Source organism: Hakea prostrata, chromosome 6 (genome assembly GCF_041222555.1).
Source record: "Hakea prostrata isolate BN-2017 chromosome 6, UWA_Hpros_2, whole genome shotgun sequence".
NCBI lineage: Eukaryota > Viridiplantae > Streptophyta > Magnoliopsida > Proteales > Proteaceae > Hakea > Hakea prostrata.
This window is the reverse complement of record NC_142605.1, coordinates 3,126,819-3,145,577: the sequence shown is the minus strand read 5'-3', so window position 1 is coordinate 3,145,577 and position 18,759 is coordinate 3,126,819. Positions and strand designations below refer to the sequence as shown.

General features: G+C 36.9%; 1 protein-coding gene across 8 annotated transcripts in view; it reads right to left on the bottom strand.

The window, feature by feature from the left end:
• The window catches only part of DFB (DHFS-FPGS homolog B), a 78,559-nt gene that overhangs the window by 48,903 nt on the left and 10,897 nt on the right, over window positions 1-18,759 (bottom strand). For all 8 annotated transcript variants that reach the window (XM_089158090.1, XM_089158091.1, XM_089158088.1 and 5 more), the window contains exons 3-6: window positions 14,548-14,693; window positions 14,403-14,468; window positions 13,675-13,784; window positions 9,791-9,851 (exon numbers count right to left, since the gene is read on the bottom strand). In XM_089158090.1, the coding sequence (XP_089014216.1) occupies window positions 9,791-9,851; window positions 13,675-13,784; window positions 14,403-14,468; window positions 14,548-14,693 (383 nt within the window). The remainder of the gene's footprint in view (window positions 1-9,790; window positions 9,852-13,674; window positions 13,785-14,402; window positions 14,469-14,547; window positions 14,694-18,759) is intronic.

Sequence of the window (18,759 nt, the reverse complement as noted above, 5' to 3'; positions counted from 1 at the left end):
GGGTCTGAAGTCGGAAGACTTCAAGAAGGTCATCATTCCCCTGCAAGAATTTTAAGTTCTTATAGTCTAATTAGGAGTCCTCTTATTTACCTTATGTATTTGCTTGTCCTTTGGCATATGATAGAGTAGATTGAATAGGTATTAAGTGTTCTCTTTGACAAGTTAAAGGCGTTTGTTAAAGCGGTTATTTCTTCTATTCTTTAAGAATGAACCAGATAGAAAAGTAGTCTGAAAAACGCCTTTTGCAGAACATCAAAAAGAGGTTTTTGCCAAAGAACAAAAGCAAAAATTATAAAATTGGTCACCATTGAGACCTTAAAATGAGTTTATCAAACACCAACTTATTCTAATAATGTTCTATAAATATTTTCAGAATGGATTTATCAAACACCCCATTTCCAAGCATAGAACAGTCTTTTAGCACAAAAACAAAAATGGTTTTGCATAAGAACTGGTCTCTGAGAACGGAAACGTTACCAAACACATACTAAATGTTTATGCAATCTTGTTCCCTTCCTCACAATTATTAACTTCTTCGTACAGGCCCACCACCATCTTAAGTGCGTAGCCAGCAAAAGATACACCAAGGAAACTCCTTAGCCCTTATAACATTCCTTTCTTCATTTCTTAAAACCTTTAGCAAGCTCACGGATCAACCACAATGAAGGTGATTAAGGCATTGAATAAGGTCTAAGAAGTCCAATAGAACAGCCAAATATCTCCCCTTAAGACTCCCTTCACCTTCACCTCTTTCAACTCCTTAATGGGGCTTTTGAAGCCAGTGCCAAGCATGATGAGAAACAAGAAAGTGAACCATATCATTTGAAAGAGAGAAAGAACAACCTAGCTACATGGTGTACACTAGCACCAACTATGTTTGAGTCTCTCTCTCTCTCTCTCTCCTCCCCCTACCATAATAGGGGCAGGTGTCATTTCATAAGAGACAAAGAGACAGGGAGATGCACTATGCAGTCAGACAACATTCTTTCTTCCAATTTAAAATGAGCAAAATTGTTGATGCGCATCATGGTGTGTACCTTCTACAGCATATTGTACCTTCTGCAGCAGTATGGTTGCTTGAACAATCTTATAAACCTAATTAGTATATGAAGAAACCCTGTCAAAAGATCAAGCTTTCAAAAGATTTCACTAGACATGGTTCAAAAATTCTAAATTGAAATGTTGAAACTTGGGTGACCTATTTCAGTTTCAACACTGGACAAAATGATATAGCATGTGAATAAAGAGGTCAAGGCATCGAATCAGCCTGCCAACAAAAATTGTTGGGATAAGACTGCATGGGAAAACTACGCCCCTGGACTCTGCCTGTGCGGAAGCCTTTGGCACTAGGTTTGCCCTTTTTTTGGAGCCATTTTAGACGTATATTTCATTTTTTATGAAGGTCACAAATCCTGGTAATGTACTACCAAAATTCAATGATCTTATAACTCCAATTGAGTTTGCAATAAGGGTCAAGGAATATTTGGTAGAAGTTTGAACACAATGTGGTGGGGCAATCCTAATACTAGGTAGTTGAAGTGAACCAAATTATAGGGTTTAGATGTTGGAATTACGCACTAGAATTAAGCTCACTGCGGGATCCTCTCTCTTGGGAACCAGCAATCTTCTAAGGCTGGGAATGCCTTCAGTGGTATGAATTTCGATGGTTTAAGGGTTCACAAGGGATAGGCACCTAGAGGGGTTCGGTGAAGCTTGGGGTTCGGTGAAGCTTAGGGTTAAAAGAGATTGAGGGTTTTAAAGCTTCTAGTTTGCTGTTCTGAGGTTTCAGATCCCAGAATTAAGTTTAGGGGAAGGTTTTGGGATTTTAGGGCTAAGTTCACTAGGGTTCGTCTACTGCTGTTTTGTATGTTCAGAATAGGATCTGTAAGTTATGTTTAAGAAACTGGGGTCTTAGACTTTGGTTAGGTTAGGAATGGGACTGTTGATGTTGTTCTATAATTTCAGGTTTAGTCCAAATGTGTTTGGGTTTATTTTGCAGTTTCCCACCTGGAGTAGGACTCTTAGAGAAGTCAACTAGGGTTTAGGAACTGGGAGGGGAAGTAGAGTAGGTGTAGGAGATGATAATCTTAAAAGGGTTTGAAGTTTGGTTGAGGGTTTTGGGAGTAGTAAGGGTTTTAGTAAAACTAGGTTTAGGGTTTCTAGATGTTGAAGATGAAGTGCAGGAATTTCTAAAACCTAATGGAGGAAGGTCTAATGATGGAGCTAGAAGTAAGACTAGGCTTAGGGGGGCACAATCCAACTAGAAAGGAAAGGGGATAGATTGGGGTTGAGGATCTAAGTGTTTAGAAGGGAGGGGGAAGGCTGCCGCCTCAGAGAAGAATGGAGGGGCTGGGGGATGCTTGTGGGTGGTAGAGGAGATGAAGAAAGGGGCTGGGGGTATTCTTCACCTGGAGATGGGAAGGAGCTGCCTGAGTTCAAGGACTGCTGCTGGAACTTGAAGAAAGCTGCTAGAATCACACTAATGGCTGCCGCAGGCCTCCCAAAGGGAGCCGACAACTTCCATTTCCTGCAAACTCTCGATCAATTTTACTATTCAAAATCAACTTGTAATTACTGAGGATAAGACTTTATTGATATCCTGTAAAAAGACACAAACTAGGACTCAACTTAGGAAACCAACTCAGTTTCAAAAATAACAATTTAATTCCAAGTATGACTCCTACTTGACTAAAGACCAATTCAAACAAGGATTCTATCATATCTCACTGTAGAAGGATCCAATTTGGAATCTAAGAGTAGATATGGAATTCTAACAAGAAATAGAGTGAAACTATGTGAATATGGGATTCTCACACAACCTAGGAATCATACCCTAACGAGGACTCTTCAATAAGTCACAAAATAATGACACAAATAAAAGAAACAAAAGTAGATCTAAGGTTGTTATAACATGCTGGACACAATGCCACTGTAACCTTGGACTTGACAAAATTTGCCAAAATGACCAAAATACCCCTGGTTCAAATAGGGGTTGTAGGGTTTGGGAAAGTAACCCTAGGCCTTATGCTGCTCCTGGAAACAGTTTACATCAGCGGTAATAGGGGCAAAACAGTAGTTTAGCTAACAAAATTAAAAAAATAATAATAACAACGATAAGCCTTGTCCCAACTAAATGGGGTCAGCTACAAGATTCTTTCCTTTCAATCCAATCTATTTGCGGTCATAGATACATGGCCAAAGCTATGCATACCCTTTCTTTCTCTTATTTCATTCTTTTTTTTTTTTTTTTTTTTTTTTTGGGTGATAAAATGAATATCTTTTCTCACCACTTCTCTTAAGGTTATCTAACACCTGTCCCTAGTTCTTCTCATGTCTTCACTTTGGATTAAATTGCTTCTCACCATAAGGGCATTTACAAGCCTCTGTTGAACATGGTTGTGCCATGTTAAATGACTTTCTAGCAGCTTATTACTTCGGAGCTACTCCAAAACTAGCTCTAATATGATCATTCTTTATCTTTATCTTTCCTAGCTTTGCCACTTATCCTTCACACCAACCCCATTTTGGCTACACTAAATTTATCTATATGTTGCTTCTTGATAGCCCAACACTCAGCACTTATCATAGATGGTTGTATAATGGTCCTATATAATTCTCTCATAGATGGTTGTATACTAGTCCTATAGAATTCTCCTTTGAGCTTTAAACGAATACATCGATCAAACAAGACCTCAGATGCACCTCACCACTTTATCCATCCTATTTTAATTCTTTAGGAAACATCATCCTCTATATCACTAATTTTATTTATGACTAAGCCGAGGTACTTAAAATAATCACTTTGTGGAATCGCCTTCCCATCAAGTTTCACCAACTCAAAATCTACCTCTCCCAATCAAAGTTACACATTAGATATTCCATCCTTGTCTACTTAGTTTAAAGCCTTTTGATTCCAAAGTTGCTCTCCATTATTCTAGCTTGGTATTAATCCATACTTATGTCTCATCTCTGGTACAACTTTTAGTGGTAAAGTTTTAGTCAAAATCTAGGTTTTTTAGAAAACCGAGACGAAACCTGTGAAGAATTGAAACCTGCAAAGTTTCAGAGGTATCGACTAGTTCGCCAGGACTCGCGACTTTCAACCCCTTACCCCTTTCTTTTTGATATTTTGTGTTTAACACATTTGTTAGCCAATTTCAGTAACTCATTTACCTTACATCACACCATTTACTCCACCTTTATTGATTTTGGAAGAATTTTGCAAGGTTTGTCCCAAACTTTCCACTTTTTGGTTTTTGCTTTGTCAATGGCTTAAGTGGTTTTGTATGGCTGTGAGATTAATGTATGTTTAGTGTAGGACTTTGATCTATGATTGTGTGTTGTTCAATTTTACAAAGTTTGTATTTCTCAAAACCGCTCATCTGTTGTTATATTTGGACAATAACTTTTCATTGGTTTATTTTAGCAAAATGCCAGTTCTATTATGTTCATTATGCTTTAAATAGGTGGTAGGCAATAACTCAAATGAGAAAACCATAAGAAAGGGCCAAAACTTGCTATCAGTACTTGTAGGGGAAAGTTCCATGTTCCGACCGGAATTTCGGTCGAAACCACCATATCTTGGTTTCTAGCCTGGTCGAAACCAACCTCAAAACCGAGATTCCAATCCCTAGGTCTCATCTACTCAAAATAATATCATCAGCAAAAAGCATACACCACATAAGCTCATCTTAAAGATTAATCCATTATAAGGGCAAATAAATATGGGCTTAAAATGTTAGGGTTAAAAAAATTAGGGAAGACAAATGGATTCAAACACACATGGTCAGAGCAGCCATAATTTCAGTATGACAGCCTATCAGATGGTTAGAGCAGCTAGAATTTTGGATCGAGTTTTCTAATTAGATCCCCGAGATCTTATCAAAACGAGGATTGTCTAATGGTTGGATTGCTTAATCTCCAAAAACAAATAGAATATAATCTTCTAGAAACAAGGGATCTAGTCACAGGTAATGTTTCATAAAACTGAACACACATGGTAATTGCAATGATTAGAGATGAAGAATAAACTTAGAGGCAGAATAGCAGGAGAAGAACATGAGTATAAAATGATCCAACCGGGCTTCTCATTGTAAGGCGTCTCACCAACCCTTCCTTTGATCAAATAGAAGGCTCTTCAACTAAACTAAGATCAAAAGAAAGATATCAAACGACAACCACAAAACTTTATTCTGCATAATTTAAAAAAAAAAAAAAAAAAGAAGAAGATATCAAACAGAAACCACAAAATTTTATTCTGTAAAGTCACTGGGTATGACAGAGCCCATGAGTAGCTTTTGTAACAATGAAAATACAGTTAGAAAGCTTTAAGGAAACCCCCAACCAATTCTGGCTTTCTACGTCCTAATTAGACTAAAGTTCTAACATGTCTATGGCCTTAAGTTTGCTAAGGTAAAGATTTTACTTTGAACCCAACTACACATAGACTATGCTGATGTGGACTTTCCTAACTAATATAGACCAGATTCAATGAAAACAGAGACATAAAATAAACTAAGTAAACAAGAACTACGGCACAGGCTGTACTCCCTTAGGCTTCTTCAAATGTGAGTAGGTCAACTGTTCCATATCAACTCTTCTCATTATAAAACATTCATCTCCGACGAACAGGTGAGAAACAAGTCGTTCTCACACAAGTTAGGACCAAGCCTCTAGATGTTATCAGCATGACTCCAAGCCTAGTCTATTGTAAAACTAAGATCGTGAAAAACTCAGCCCCAATTATTCCAAAAACCAGAGAATACAAGAAACCAAGACAAATTAAACTTAGGGTCTGAAACAAACCAAAAACAAAACAACAATCAGCCTTTTTTAGAATGAAGCTCGTATGGTAGTGAACAACTACTGCAAGTTTCTATCAACTTCAACACTCAGATTGGAAGATATGAGGATGGTAACCAGATTAGAAACTTTGCCTCTGCAGATCAAACCAGCTATTATCAACTTGGATCAAGTGGAAGCCCTATGTTGAGAAACAAAACTGTAGTAGAATGGCTTAGATTGATCAATGTGATCTCAAGCCCTTTATTTATAACAAAGTGGAAAGAACACTATTTACATAAAAACCCTCACTTGGGTAACAAGAAATAGAAAATTACATTAAAAAAAATTGTAATAGAGTTGAACTCCTAGTCCTAGTAGAACTCAACCAACACTCCCCCTTCAAGTTGAGGCATAGATATTAGTCATGCCAAAATTGCCTACAATAGGTAGAAAATCTCCTTCCTTCAAATCCTTAGTGAAAATATCTGTCACTTCGTTTCCAAAACTCACAAAAGGCATGCAGATGAGCCCTTGTTCTGGCTTTCCTTTGACAAAAAACCTGTCAATTTCAATGTACTTAGTTCGATCATGTTGCACAGGATTATTGGCAATACTAATGTTGTCACAATACAACATCATAGGGTTTGGTTGGACTCCAATAGCTTCTAGCAAGCCTTTCAACCATAGTAGCTCACAAACTCCACGAACCATAGCTCTATAATCAGTTTCGGTACTAGATAAAGCTACCACATTATGTTTCTTACTCCTTCAAATAACTAGATTACATCCAACAAAGGTACAATAATATGAAATTGACTTCCTGTCAGGTGATCTAACCTAGTCTACATCAGTGTATGTTTCTACCTTTAGATTATCAATGGGTGACAAAAATATTCCTTTTCTAAGAGTTCCCTTCAAATTCCGCAGCATTCTGGTCATGGTAGAAGATCTCGCTTGAGAGCAAGATCTCGCCACCTTGAAAAACTGAGATCTCGACCATCTCGATGAGATCTCGGTCGAGGTATACAATTTTTTGGCATCAACTCAGTGGCCCATCTCGGTAGATTTTAGGGTCCCAATTGGGTTGAAACTTGGTATTTAGCCTATGTAAGGCCTTTTGAATACATTGGTGGCCTTGGATTTGTCAGAAAACAACCCTAAATATGATTTATAAGTCTACCCAAAGTGTGAAACTGAAATGTTGTAGGATTAGCGAATACAAAGTTATACAACATGTAATATAGAACCTTTTGGGCATATAAATGAAAAGCAAGTGTATCAAATGCATCAAAATTCCATCCATAAGAGATCACAATCTCAATTTTCAAGAATAGAATAATAAAATTATACAACCAATTATACAACCATTAGAAGTTCTATTTAAGTCATTAAATCATAAGTTCATAAGACAAGTAGAGAATGATTGATCTTCCTTCGATGTTGTAGATGTGCTAAGAGTAGTTGCAAGTGAAAATCCAGCCGAATCCACAAAAAATAAGGCAAAAATTGAGAGTCCTAGCGAGATTCAGGGCAAGATATGGGGAGATATCCCAACTCTCTGCTCTTGACCTCCATCTTGTCTCGCCTACTTGAAAAAACGAGATATCTCGCGAGATCTCCCACAATGATTCTGGTAACAGCCTCCATATGAGCTAAAATATGGATCATGCATAAACTGACTCACTATCCCCATGGCATAAGCAATGTCTGGCCTAGTGTGGGATAAGTAAATAAGCTTCCCTACTAGCCTTTGATATCTTCCTTTGACCACTGGGATACCATACCTTTTTAGATTCTTAACTTAATAAGGATTTCAAGTAAAGAGCTCCATCCTAGGTCCTCCCTATTTTTCCTGAAGTTTAGCCCCAGCCTTAATATGGGTATCAACTGCTTTACACCCCAACATTCCCAATTCTGATAATAAATCTAGGACATACTTCCTTTATATACCCTTCTTTGATCTATTTGATATTTTCCTTTGTCCACTGGTTCTCCCTCTTTTTCCTTAGCTCCAGCCTTCAATAGGGGTATCAACTGCTTTACACCCCAACATTCCCACTTCTAAAGTCAATTCTAGTAAAGCAATATCACGGCAGCAATAATGAAATAAACTCGTGGTGAAATCCTATTTACCAGAAGAAAAGAGGTTGTGTTCAATTATAGATAAGTGGGATATTAATCAATAAGAACAGCATAAATAACAACAAGGACGTAGTAACAATCACAGTCTAAAAGCATCTTCAAAGTATGTAATCCATAGTTCATCAAGACCCAAAGAGTTAGAGAAAAAGGATGGTTGCAGGTTCTTTCCTTAACTTAAACAAACAGGTGACATACAGTATCTCAATGCAGAATTCTTCAATAGTCAGTAGAGGGGAACAGTAGGCTTTTTCCAGAATTTAAAGACTTAATGAAATATGGGAGGCATTATATTATCCAATTTATAATTTTCTATTTATCAAAAGATATGGGATTGCAATTGATTCTGATAACTAGCAGGAGATATGAAGAAAAACCCACAGCAGTACTCCTAAGCATATGCAAGACATCACAACAACAATAGTAATTATGGGGCCAATAGTAATAAGTCAAAATACCTCACAGTAGCAATATAGTATTCATAGCAATTTACAAGCAAAGAAACTTCCTTAAAAAAAAAGCAACAGTTCAATGTTGGTGTGGATAAGATTATACTCCGTCGAACAAAGAGGAAGAAATCATAAACACTGCAATCTCATAAAAGCTTAAAAGAGTTTCCTTGGATCTTGTATCTCAACAAATCACGAACTAAACAAATAATGGTAAGAAGATTCTCATTGGATCTTACATCTTCAAACAGAACAAATAACTGTAGAAACAACCTTCATCCTCTGGGTCTTTAGTAGCAATATTAGATAGACAATAATAATGTCATAAATTGGTAAAGAAGGATCTTGATTACATGGATACAGTAGCGACAGGTGGCTGCACACCGAGTACACAAAAACAGAGAACACTAATAAAAAATTGAGAGAAAATAAGCAATCCCTAGGCTGAGTAAATTTGCTTTGATACCATGTTAGAATTTCAGCACCTGCAATCAGGTACTTTATTTATAATGTAACATCGCTAAATAAGAAGAAGGAGAAAAAGACACGAGGAAGAGAGCTTGTGCGTGTGTCTTTTGGCTCTCTTTTGATACTTTCTTTATAACATAACATAAGTATTAGTTTAGGAAAGTTTCCAAAACTGAGTTATAGTATAAAGGAAAATTACATTTTGCATACAATTTTTTGAATCTAATAAAAATGCCACTATCCTAGGGTGATTACTTGTCAACCAAGCAATAAGAAAAAGTAACCAAAATAGAAAGTAACTAAAATAGAAACCTAAGCTAAAATAAAAAGTGATATTCTAACATATAACATATACCAACCCTATATATATATATATATATGCTTTCTTTCGAAAGTTATAACATTTGAATTTCTCAACCATTCCACGTTCCCAAAACGGATCCTATCAAATATTTCACATTTTCTATGATCATCTCTATTTCAGGTATTCGGGGAGTGGTCTTTTAACATTGCTATAGGCGCAGGTGCTACTGACGCATGGATGGTTGCTAAAGACTGCTACCACTCTAATAAATGGAGGCTCGATCGATTAGAAAGGAAGAATGGGAAGTGCTAATCATTGTTACCATGCATGCACGGGGAAGAAGCTCTAGTGGCTTTCAAGGTGAAAGTCAAAAGAGCAATCTTTTTTTTTTAATGATAGATTTTATCTTTTCGTTATGGTAATGCAATGCAAGAGGTCGTATGTATGTATGTATATATAAATTTTGCAAATGAGATGCAGCATATACCAAAAAAAATGAAATTTTGCAAATAGAATGACAGTTGCATGAATTAATTGAAATTGTTGCATTTCAAAGTCCAAGAATTCAATAGTTTGCTATGGCAACAGGCCATTTAGAATTTATAGTTTAAGTTGCATTCAAATTAAGTTGGCGAAGACGATATACCTTCAATATATCCCAACAAGACCAAAAGTATTCCAAAAACTTCTCTTCAGATATATCCATCCTGCAAAGCCAGTTATTCAGAAAACCAAATAAGGCAACCAAACAATAAGATGCCAAAAACAGTGGACTCATGGAGTTTACAATTACAAGGCTCTTCAACCAAGTAAAAGATATGGAACCCTATGAAAAGTAAATAAATTGAGAGGCTGAAAGATCCTCAAAGATGGGAATTACAATTATGACTCAAAGGAAGCTTTACCACCCAATCTGACCTAGAGCTAGGAGCATCTATCGTCATTGATACTTGATGATAGGAGACATGGAACTTCTCTTTTCACTATTTCCTTTGTCAACTCTAATTTAAAAGCATTAAACAATTTTAAGGTAAAGGCTTTTATGTTGTCCATTTGGTTGCCCCTCTGGACTATGGGTGTGACGAAACCTTCAGCACGAGGTTCGCCCTTTTTCTTTATTGGAACTCCGTTCTCCTCCTCCCAATCCTCACCCCTATATAAATGGATAATCCCTCAATAGGCATCTACTATAATCCTTTTTCCTTAAAATATTTTTAGAAGGGTAAAAGGCCAGTAAAGCTTAACACATGCCGTAGTTCAAACTTAGTAAATGGCATTAAATTCCCTTAAGTGTTAGCTTACAATTACTTTTGGAAAAAATTTTCACAATAAATAAAAAGCTTTTAGAATCTCAAATAATCAAGATTACACTTGATAGGTCGCTTAATTGCACCAATATTATATCAAATCTTTCTATTTTAATGACTAATTGGTTGTTTTATTTGGATTTATATTATATGGACAGATTAGAGCATTTGGATATCAAGTCCAGAAAAAGAGTGGTTAAAACCACACCGCCACATTTTTAAATCAAATCAAAGAACCAGACCCAAATTAAGATGGAGGATTTGATTATGTCCAAAGCTAGAGATTTGATTTTGTCTAAATCAGAAGGATTTTCATAAAATGTCTTAATTCAACAAACAAAGATTTCATTCTCTCTTGCGATCGGACATCTAAGGAAGAAGCAAAATTGAAAAGTGATTAAATTAGAAACCACTGTATTGGCAAGAAGGATAATGGAAACAATCAATTAGACAAAGAGGAAGAATGGAAACAGATCAAATGGGCAAAGAGAAAAAAAAAGAAACAACTGAATTGGGAAGAATTGCATTGCTAAACAGAACAATAGAAATGACAAAATTTGAAAGGATGCAGAATTGGCAAGAAACCTCTACAAGAAAGAAGGCATATTCGAAGATTGATCATCATATGCTACAACAAGAGGAGCCACAATTCTGAGGAAGAAGGGGCACAATTTTTCTATTTTCATTTCTTTATTCTTTTTTCCCATGTCTAGCTAATTCTCTCGTATTTATACATTTTCCATGTGTATTATGTTATTGGATTAATCCTTAGACAAGAAGCCTATTGTTTGATGATGAATTCAATACTTAGTCAATTAGAATAATTATTTATTATTCTCAAATAAGTGACAAATAAAATCCTCAAATGGGTAATCAATGCTCTAGAGAATTTGCTATAAGAATGTATGTCTTAGTCTAAATAAACAAGGCTTTTTCGGGTTTATTGACTGGGGATTGGGTCTTTCATATTTGATGCGACTAATAGACATAATTCAAAGGACAAATCCGAATGTTATGTTTATTAATTAGGGAATAACTCAAAGGACGGATCCGAAGGTTATTGAGAAAGTAGGGAAAGATTGGTTGTTAGTGGACTAATCCTCAATGACCATAACCAATCTACCAGAAATTAAAGTTTTTGTTTTAAAGTCAATGATCAATTAAGAGAATCAATACTGAAATTAAATCTTGATTGAAAGTTTTTATTATTCTGATTTTCTTGTTAACTACTGCATCCGTTTATTTGTTTTATTTATTATTTAGTTTATTGATTCAAAAACCCCAAATTTTTATCAAGGAATAAATCTTCACCAATCTTTGCGGATTCGACCCTACTCATTGCTATTACAAATTCAGTTGAGAGAAGGATTATCTTTGGTGGATTCGAGTTCGACACCCATCAACACTCTTGCAGAAACAGGCATTTTCCATCTTGGAAGAGTGTAAGTCATATTTTGATAAACCCTTGCTTAACAGGCAGTCTTGCAAATGCATAAGCTGATGAAAACATTGATTTTCAACAAGTTATAAATCATTTTCAGGATAAGTTAAAAATTTAAGAGGCATTCAGTTTTCTTTTGCCTAACTATTTAGTAGATCTTAAATTTCGAAAAGAATTTGATGATATCAAGAATTATCTTTTGAGATGGGTAATCCAAGAATTGACCTCAAACAGGCAACCAATGAGAGATCAATCGCAGCAAGGACCAATACAATAATGAAAACAAAATTAAATAACCAGAACCTTTTTTCTATTTTTTCTTCTATTTTTCTTTTACATGTGGAAGAAGATTGTAAAAGAATAGGAAAGATAGGTACAAGATGGACTACCTCAGCAATGGGTCTCTCTGCCATAGTTATCTTAGCTGTTGAACATGGATTCTTACTCCATAACTGAGGCTACAATTCCACAAATTTAATTTCCACAGGTGTCTTTTTCTATTACAATGGAAGGGTAATTGACAGCTTGGCTAATGCTTTAAAGAGGTAGAAACTTAAGAAAATAGAAAATGCTAGATAAAATCAAAGCAACTGAACTACAAACATCCTATAAAATCAAAATAGAAGCTCCTAAAATAGTAACAAATGAAATTAGAAACTATGTAAGGTTTTGCCATAATGAAATAAATATACTTTCTAAAACAAGAAACAAAAACTAAACTAATGGCAGCTTAGGATAGAATCTTTATTCACTTGACTGGTTCACAAAATTATCTAGAAAATTCTCCAAACAAGGCAAGTATTGGTTGTAACATTGTTCATGTACAAAGAGACATTAACAGTATATATATATATATATATATATATACTGTTCTATTTGGAGTAAGACTGCCTTGTGTGATGCTCCTCACAGTAATCACATCCCACAAGTCCAAAATCTTGGTGGGCTGGTTTTGGGGCTTGTTCCTACAGGTACATCTGGACTTTTGAAACACTTCAAAGGATTTCTATGTTGTATAAATTCAAAACTAAAGTGAGCATGCAAAAAATAAAACCAGACTTTTCTCTTGAATTTTAAGAGAATAGGTTGATATAAACCCAAAATTTAATTCAGTTGAACCAAAAAGCATGCTGATTTTGAATCAGCAGAACTCAAAGAAAGTAAAAAGTAAGTAAATAAAAAATTATTAATAACAATATGGTTTAACTGTATTAATTACCACAATTGGACACAGCTTTAAGCCTGAGACTAACAAATCAGTTGGAAATTTCTTTGCCAACAAACACTAGAAATCTATTTGGTTCAACTGAATGTTTATATTTTGGGGCTTGAACTAATTTGAATGCTCTATAAATGGGTGGGCAATATTTTTGGATCATTTGTGTAAAGCATGGGCATTTTTGGATGTCAATGGTGAATGGATTTTTCTGTCCAGTTTTCAGATAAGATAGCAATCATATGGCATCAAGATTGTACAAATTGCTTCAGCTCAAGCTTAAATCAACGCAATCCCTTGTCAACTCTTAACAGCAAGAAGTTTTTAATCATCCATCCAAAAAAACCAAAAAAAAAAAAAAAAAAAAAAAAAAAGCAAGAAAGAAAGAAAGAAAAAGGATTTTTAATCAAAACCGTAAAGCTTGGATCAGTCGTTTCAATGTTTTGTACTAAGTTATCAGCATTTACAATGAAGAATCATATGCAGAAATATAAAATCAAAAAATGTAGCTTGACAGCAATAACCCAGCAAATAAAATATTGAGAAACGAAATTTTTGAAACTCACCCATCCAATCGAAATCTTTCTCGGACATCAATGAGGTGAGGAGACATGAAAAGTCCCGTGAGAAATCCACAGTTCCGAAGTATAGACTCTACAAAAGTGCACGTAGATCCCTTTTTGAAGCATTGAGAAAAATGTCAGTGCATTGTCAAACATAGAAAATGCAGATGCTAACAAGCAACTTATTTTAAAGAAACTACTGAATCATAAGTGAGCATAGTTGTCAAGGCATCATCTAGGCAACAGACAGTTCTCGAATGGCTATATAACTGATCAATATATTATTTAAAGCACTCGGACAGCACATAAGGTGAAAAGATAGGGGGAGAAAGGAGGAAATAGGGAAACATGAAGGAAAAGACAGAGAACAGAAAGAAAAAAAAAATGTAAAAAGTAAAAGGCAGTAGCAGCCGCCACAACTGTCTTGATGGTAGCAGCAATATCCAGTGCCATCACCATCCACCACCATAAAGATTACAAAGAACTTCAAATGTTAAAAGGAAAGAATCCATCAAATTACATGCCATCTTGCAAAATTATAACTAATATTTCATATTTAGTGTACAAATGAATTCCCCACCTCCTCTTTATACAACATGACTTGACCATCTAGGCTACTGCTTAGGTGGCAAGGAAAGCAAACTATGAAAGTGTAACTGACTTCAGTCCTTTGTCCACTGACTATATGAGAAAAAAAAAAAAACTTTAAGAAAACGAAGTACAATTAGCACCTTTCCTTTGGTTCCAGCAACATGTATAACCTTCATCTGGGAAATGGGCACATCCAACTCCAGCATCTACAAGCAAATTTTCAAAGAAAGAATGTCTTAGCTATAATTTAAAACAAATTTAACTGTTCAGAAGAAAGGAATTCACCTTCAGATAATCAAACATGACATCAAATTGATCACCCTTGTTGCTCTTGTCTGCACGGGTCCTTTTAGTAATCAAAGAAGACAAAGCATCCAAGGCTTGATCATAAGGAGAAACAGTATGCTGCTTCTCATCCGATCTAACATCACCTAGAGGCACACACCACCATTTTAGGTAAGAATAAAAAATGAAACAACAAAGACCAATTAATGAAAATAAATATAAAACAACAGTTCTTGTTTTTTCTTTTTTCGCTTTCTTTTTTTGGGCACATTACTAGCTTACTTAAATGAGCACAAATATATATATTGCTAACAATCAAGAAAGGCCCAAAGAGGCCTTGCCCAACCCTTACTGGATCACGGCCATGCAAAATGAGCTTAATCAATTCACTAGAAATGATCCACGGGAGTTGGTTCCTAAACCCAAGAACCAACCAGTAATTCGTATCAACTGGGTCTTTAGAAATTATTTTGACGAGAATGAAACCATTGTGAGGAATAAAGCTTGTCTTGTGGACCTGTGGCTCAAGGGTACAATCAGCAATAAGATATAGATCATGATGAGACCTATGCCCATATAGCTAGATTGGAATATATAAGGATGCTCTTAGCGTCCACTTGTCATTGAAATCTCAGGCTTACCAAATGGACGTTAAGAGCACCTTCTTAAATTGATTAATCTCCGAGGAAGATCTTGTAGCTCAACCACCAGTAAGTAAAAGTTAAACAAAGCCAATAGCTACCTTTTGGCCTCTGAATGTAATATCTAACTTAATGCAGATTGCTAGGACAACACAAACAATCAAATTTGAAACATTCCCATCCCCGATGCTCCAAAACTGGATTGTTAATCTAGCTCCAATAGCATCTAATCATGTAGTAGAAAGTAGTGGACTGCAAACTAATATCTGTAAGTGCTTTTAGTTTAGTAATGCATCTTTTCTTTTCCTTTATCAAAAAACTATAAGCTAAACAAGGCCCTATACAGACTCAAGCCAGCACCACAAGTTTATTTAGATGAGAAGATTGACACTATGCTTTTCATGATGAGTAAGTTGACACTACGCTCTTCATCAAGCACAAAGGCAATGATCTAATTGTCATTCAAATTTAGGAAGATGACATCATATTTGCTGCTACAAATGAAAGTGTATATTCCAAGTTTAGTACTTGCATGCGTAGTGAATTTGAGATGAGCACAATGGGTGAATTAAATTTTTTTAATGGACTGCAAATGAAGCAACATAAGAAAGGTATTTTCATAAATCAATGTAAAAAGAACTTATTAAGAAGTTTTATATTTCCACCCAAAAATCTGCACGTACCCAAATGAGTACCTCTCTAAGACTCATTAAAGATGAGGAAGGCACTCCTTTCAATCCAACATGATATCGTAGTATTGATCGGAAGTCCACTATACCTGACAGCTGGCAGACCTGATATTATGTTCAACATGTGTACTTATGCAAGATTCCAAGCTGAACCTAGAATGTCTCATGCTAGTGCCATCAAGAATACCAAAGTATCTCAAAGGCACCATGGACTTAGGTACCAAGTGTCACGTAGACCGAAAGAGTACCAGTGGCATTTGTCATTTTCCTGGTTCATGTCTTGTGTCATGGTTCAGCAAGAAGCAGAACTCTGTGGCTCTGTCTACCACCAAAGCTGAATATACAGCTGCCAGTAGGTGTGGTGCTCAAATCCTATGGATGAAGCAAACCCTTCAAGACTAAGGTATAATTCTTGATGCATGTCCAATAAAGTGCGACAACACAAGTGCCATTAACTTGAGCAAGAACCCAGTACTTCATCCCCGCGCCAAGCACATTGATAATAGACACCATTTTCTTCAAGATTGTACTCAAAAGGGTGAACTTAGGCTCCAGTTTATAGAAACCCGGCACCAATTAGCCGATATCTTCAACAAACCCCTAAGTAAAGAAAGGTGCTTGAACTAAGGAGGGAATTGGGCTTTGCATGATCCATTTAAGTAACCTCCCAAGCCCAAATCCTTAAAAAAGTGAATATTGGGCCAAACAATCGATCAGCTCCTAGCAGCTGGTAGCAACAATCGACCGCCATGAGCTGCACAGTGTTTTTAAAATAAAACCCCATGCATGAATTCCCATATTCTCCCAACCCATTTCATTCCAACTCTTTCCATTCTTACAACTCTCCTACAGTGGACAAAATCTGTGCTACCTTGAGATAATATTTGCCAAAAACATCTCAAATCTAACAAATCTTGTTCTACATCCTTCTTCTCTCCATCCTTGTGCCTACTCTGATTTCACGGCCTTTTTCTCAAACACTAGGTCATCCCATCTCCACCTTTCTCAACCCATCCATGGCACCAAAAGGTGAATCCTCCAAGAAGAGATAAAAGACTCTTAAAAGCAAACCAAAGAGGGCCTAATACAATGAAAACTTCATTGGCATAGCAAGAGAGGAACTGGAGGCAAATGTCCCAAAAAATTATTCTTCAAGGAAGGTATGTTAAAACCCCTTCCATCAAACGTTATGATATTGTCACCTATTTCTTTAACTTAGGTTGGACTAATATCATGGAGCATAACTGCAATTGGTTGTCTTGTATTTTTATACCAATTTGACAATCAAGGATCTTCCCTTCCGAGAGTTTAAGAATAGAGTTCACCATAGTTGAGTTAGGAGATTCATAGGGGATAGCTCATCTGGAGACTGAAGTATCTATCTCCTAGAAGTGAGCCCTTTTAATGATGAACATCCATGAGGAATACCAAAACTTGATTCCTTCTTTCACTTACCTCACAAAGAAGGCACATGCAGTTAGGATTCAACCCACTCCCCGTATTCTTCACAAAATTCTCACCTATAAATCCTCCCTATTGGTGGCCATTGAGACAGTAACTACCCGTTTCAAGCTTATGCAACTTCGAGCCTGTAAACAGCATACCAGATCTGCCTCCCTATATCCTCATCATGTACAAAAAGGACTGTGCTCAGATTAGGTACAGAGGTGGACTGCCCAATGGCAGATTGCCAACTCAGATATTCTTCCACTTTGGAGTTGATCTGGACAAGGAGTTTGAGGTGGAGCCTCCAGCTAACATGGAAGGGGCTACCATCAGGAAGATGAAAATTGATGTTATCTCTCCTCATCCCACACCAAGGAAAAGATGTTTTGAGCTCATAAGAGATGCCGTTGTGAAGGGTCGTGGCCATGATTCAGATGATGATGATGACGAGGATGAGGATTAAGCTCCGTGGAGAGGCGAGAAATTTTCATCAATCTCTAGGAGGTTACTCGTGCAGATTCGGACGAGTTGCGGGAGATGATGCACACAGCTCATGAGGATTTTTGATGACAAGCAAGACGGAGGCGAGACGCGAGATGGGAGACCGCCACACCGCCGAGACCGCCAACCGCCGAGACCGCCAACCGCGAGACCGCCAATACGCCAATCCGCAACCGCGCACCAACAAAGCCGAAACGATTTTGTGGAATGTGGGATCAACCAAACATCTTAAACACAAATATCACACAAGCCTATTTAAACGACTACAACAAAAGAAGATCCCCAAAGAACAAACGAAACACAAGGGGGGAGAGGAAAAAGGACACAAGCGACAACCAGAAACCAAAAGGACAAAACCAAGGACACAAGGAGAGGACGGGAGCACGGGGGGGCAAGGAAGCAAGCGAACACACAACGGAGTGAGTGAACATGGATTATGATTATGACACAAACAAAACCATGGTTGTAAAGAGCAAAGCGAAGGAGTGTAAGTATTTAAACATAGGATAACAGCGAACCAGGTAACAAGGGGACGAAGACAAGTGGGTTTCCACACAGGCCACCAAGGTCAAAGGCCAAAGCTAAAACCACAGCCACGGGCAACCCACCGGAGGGCACGAGATCACCAATTTGGTTCGCCGGTCTCGCCATCTCGGTCGAGTCTCTTGGTGGCGGTCTCGCCGAGGCGAGATCTCCCACCATGATTCTGAGGACCATGTGTGCTGACCATGCTGAGGTGATGCAGTCTCATGAGGAGGTGATGTGCACTCTGAGGAGGATGAGAGCTCACTGTCGTTTAGATGATGCTCCTCCAACTCCCTAGATTAGGATTGATTTGATGATCATCTTCTGTTGTTTTGGATTGTATTGACAGCTTATGGATGTTTTTAATACTCCCATACTTCTTATATGTTCTTGGTGCTGTTGTTTGGATG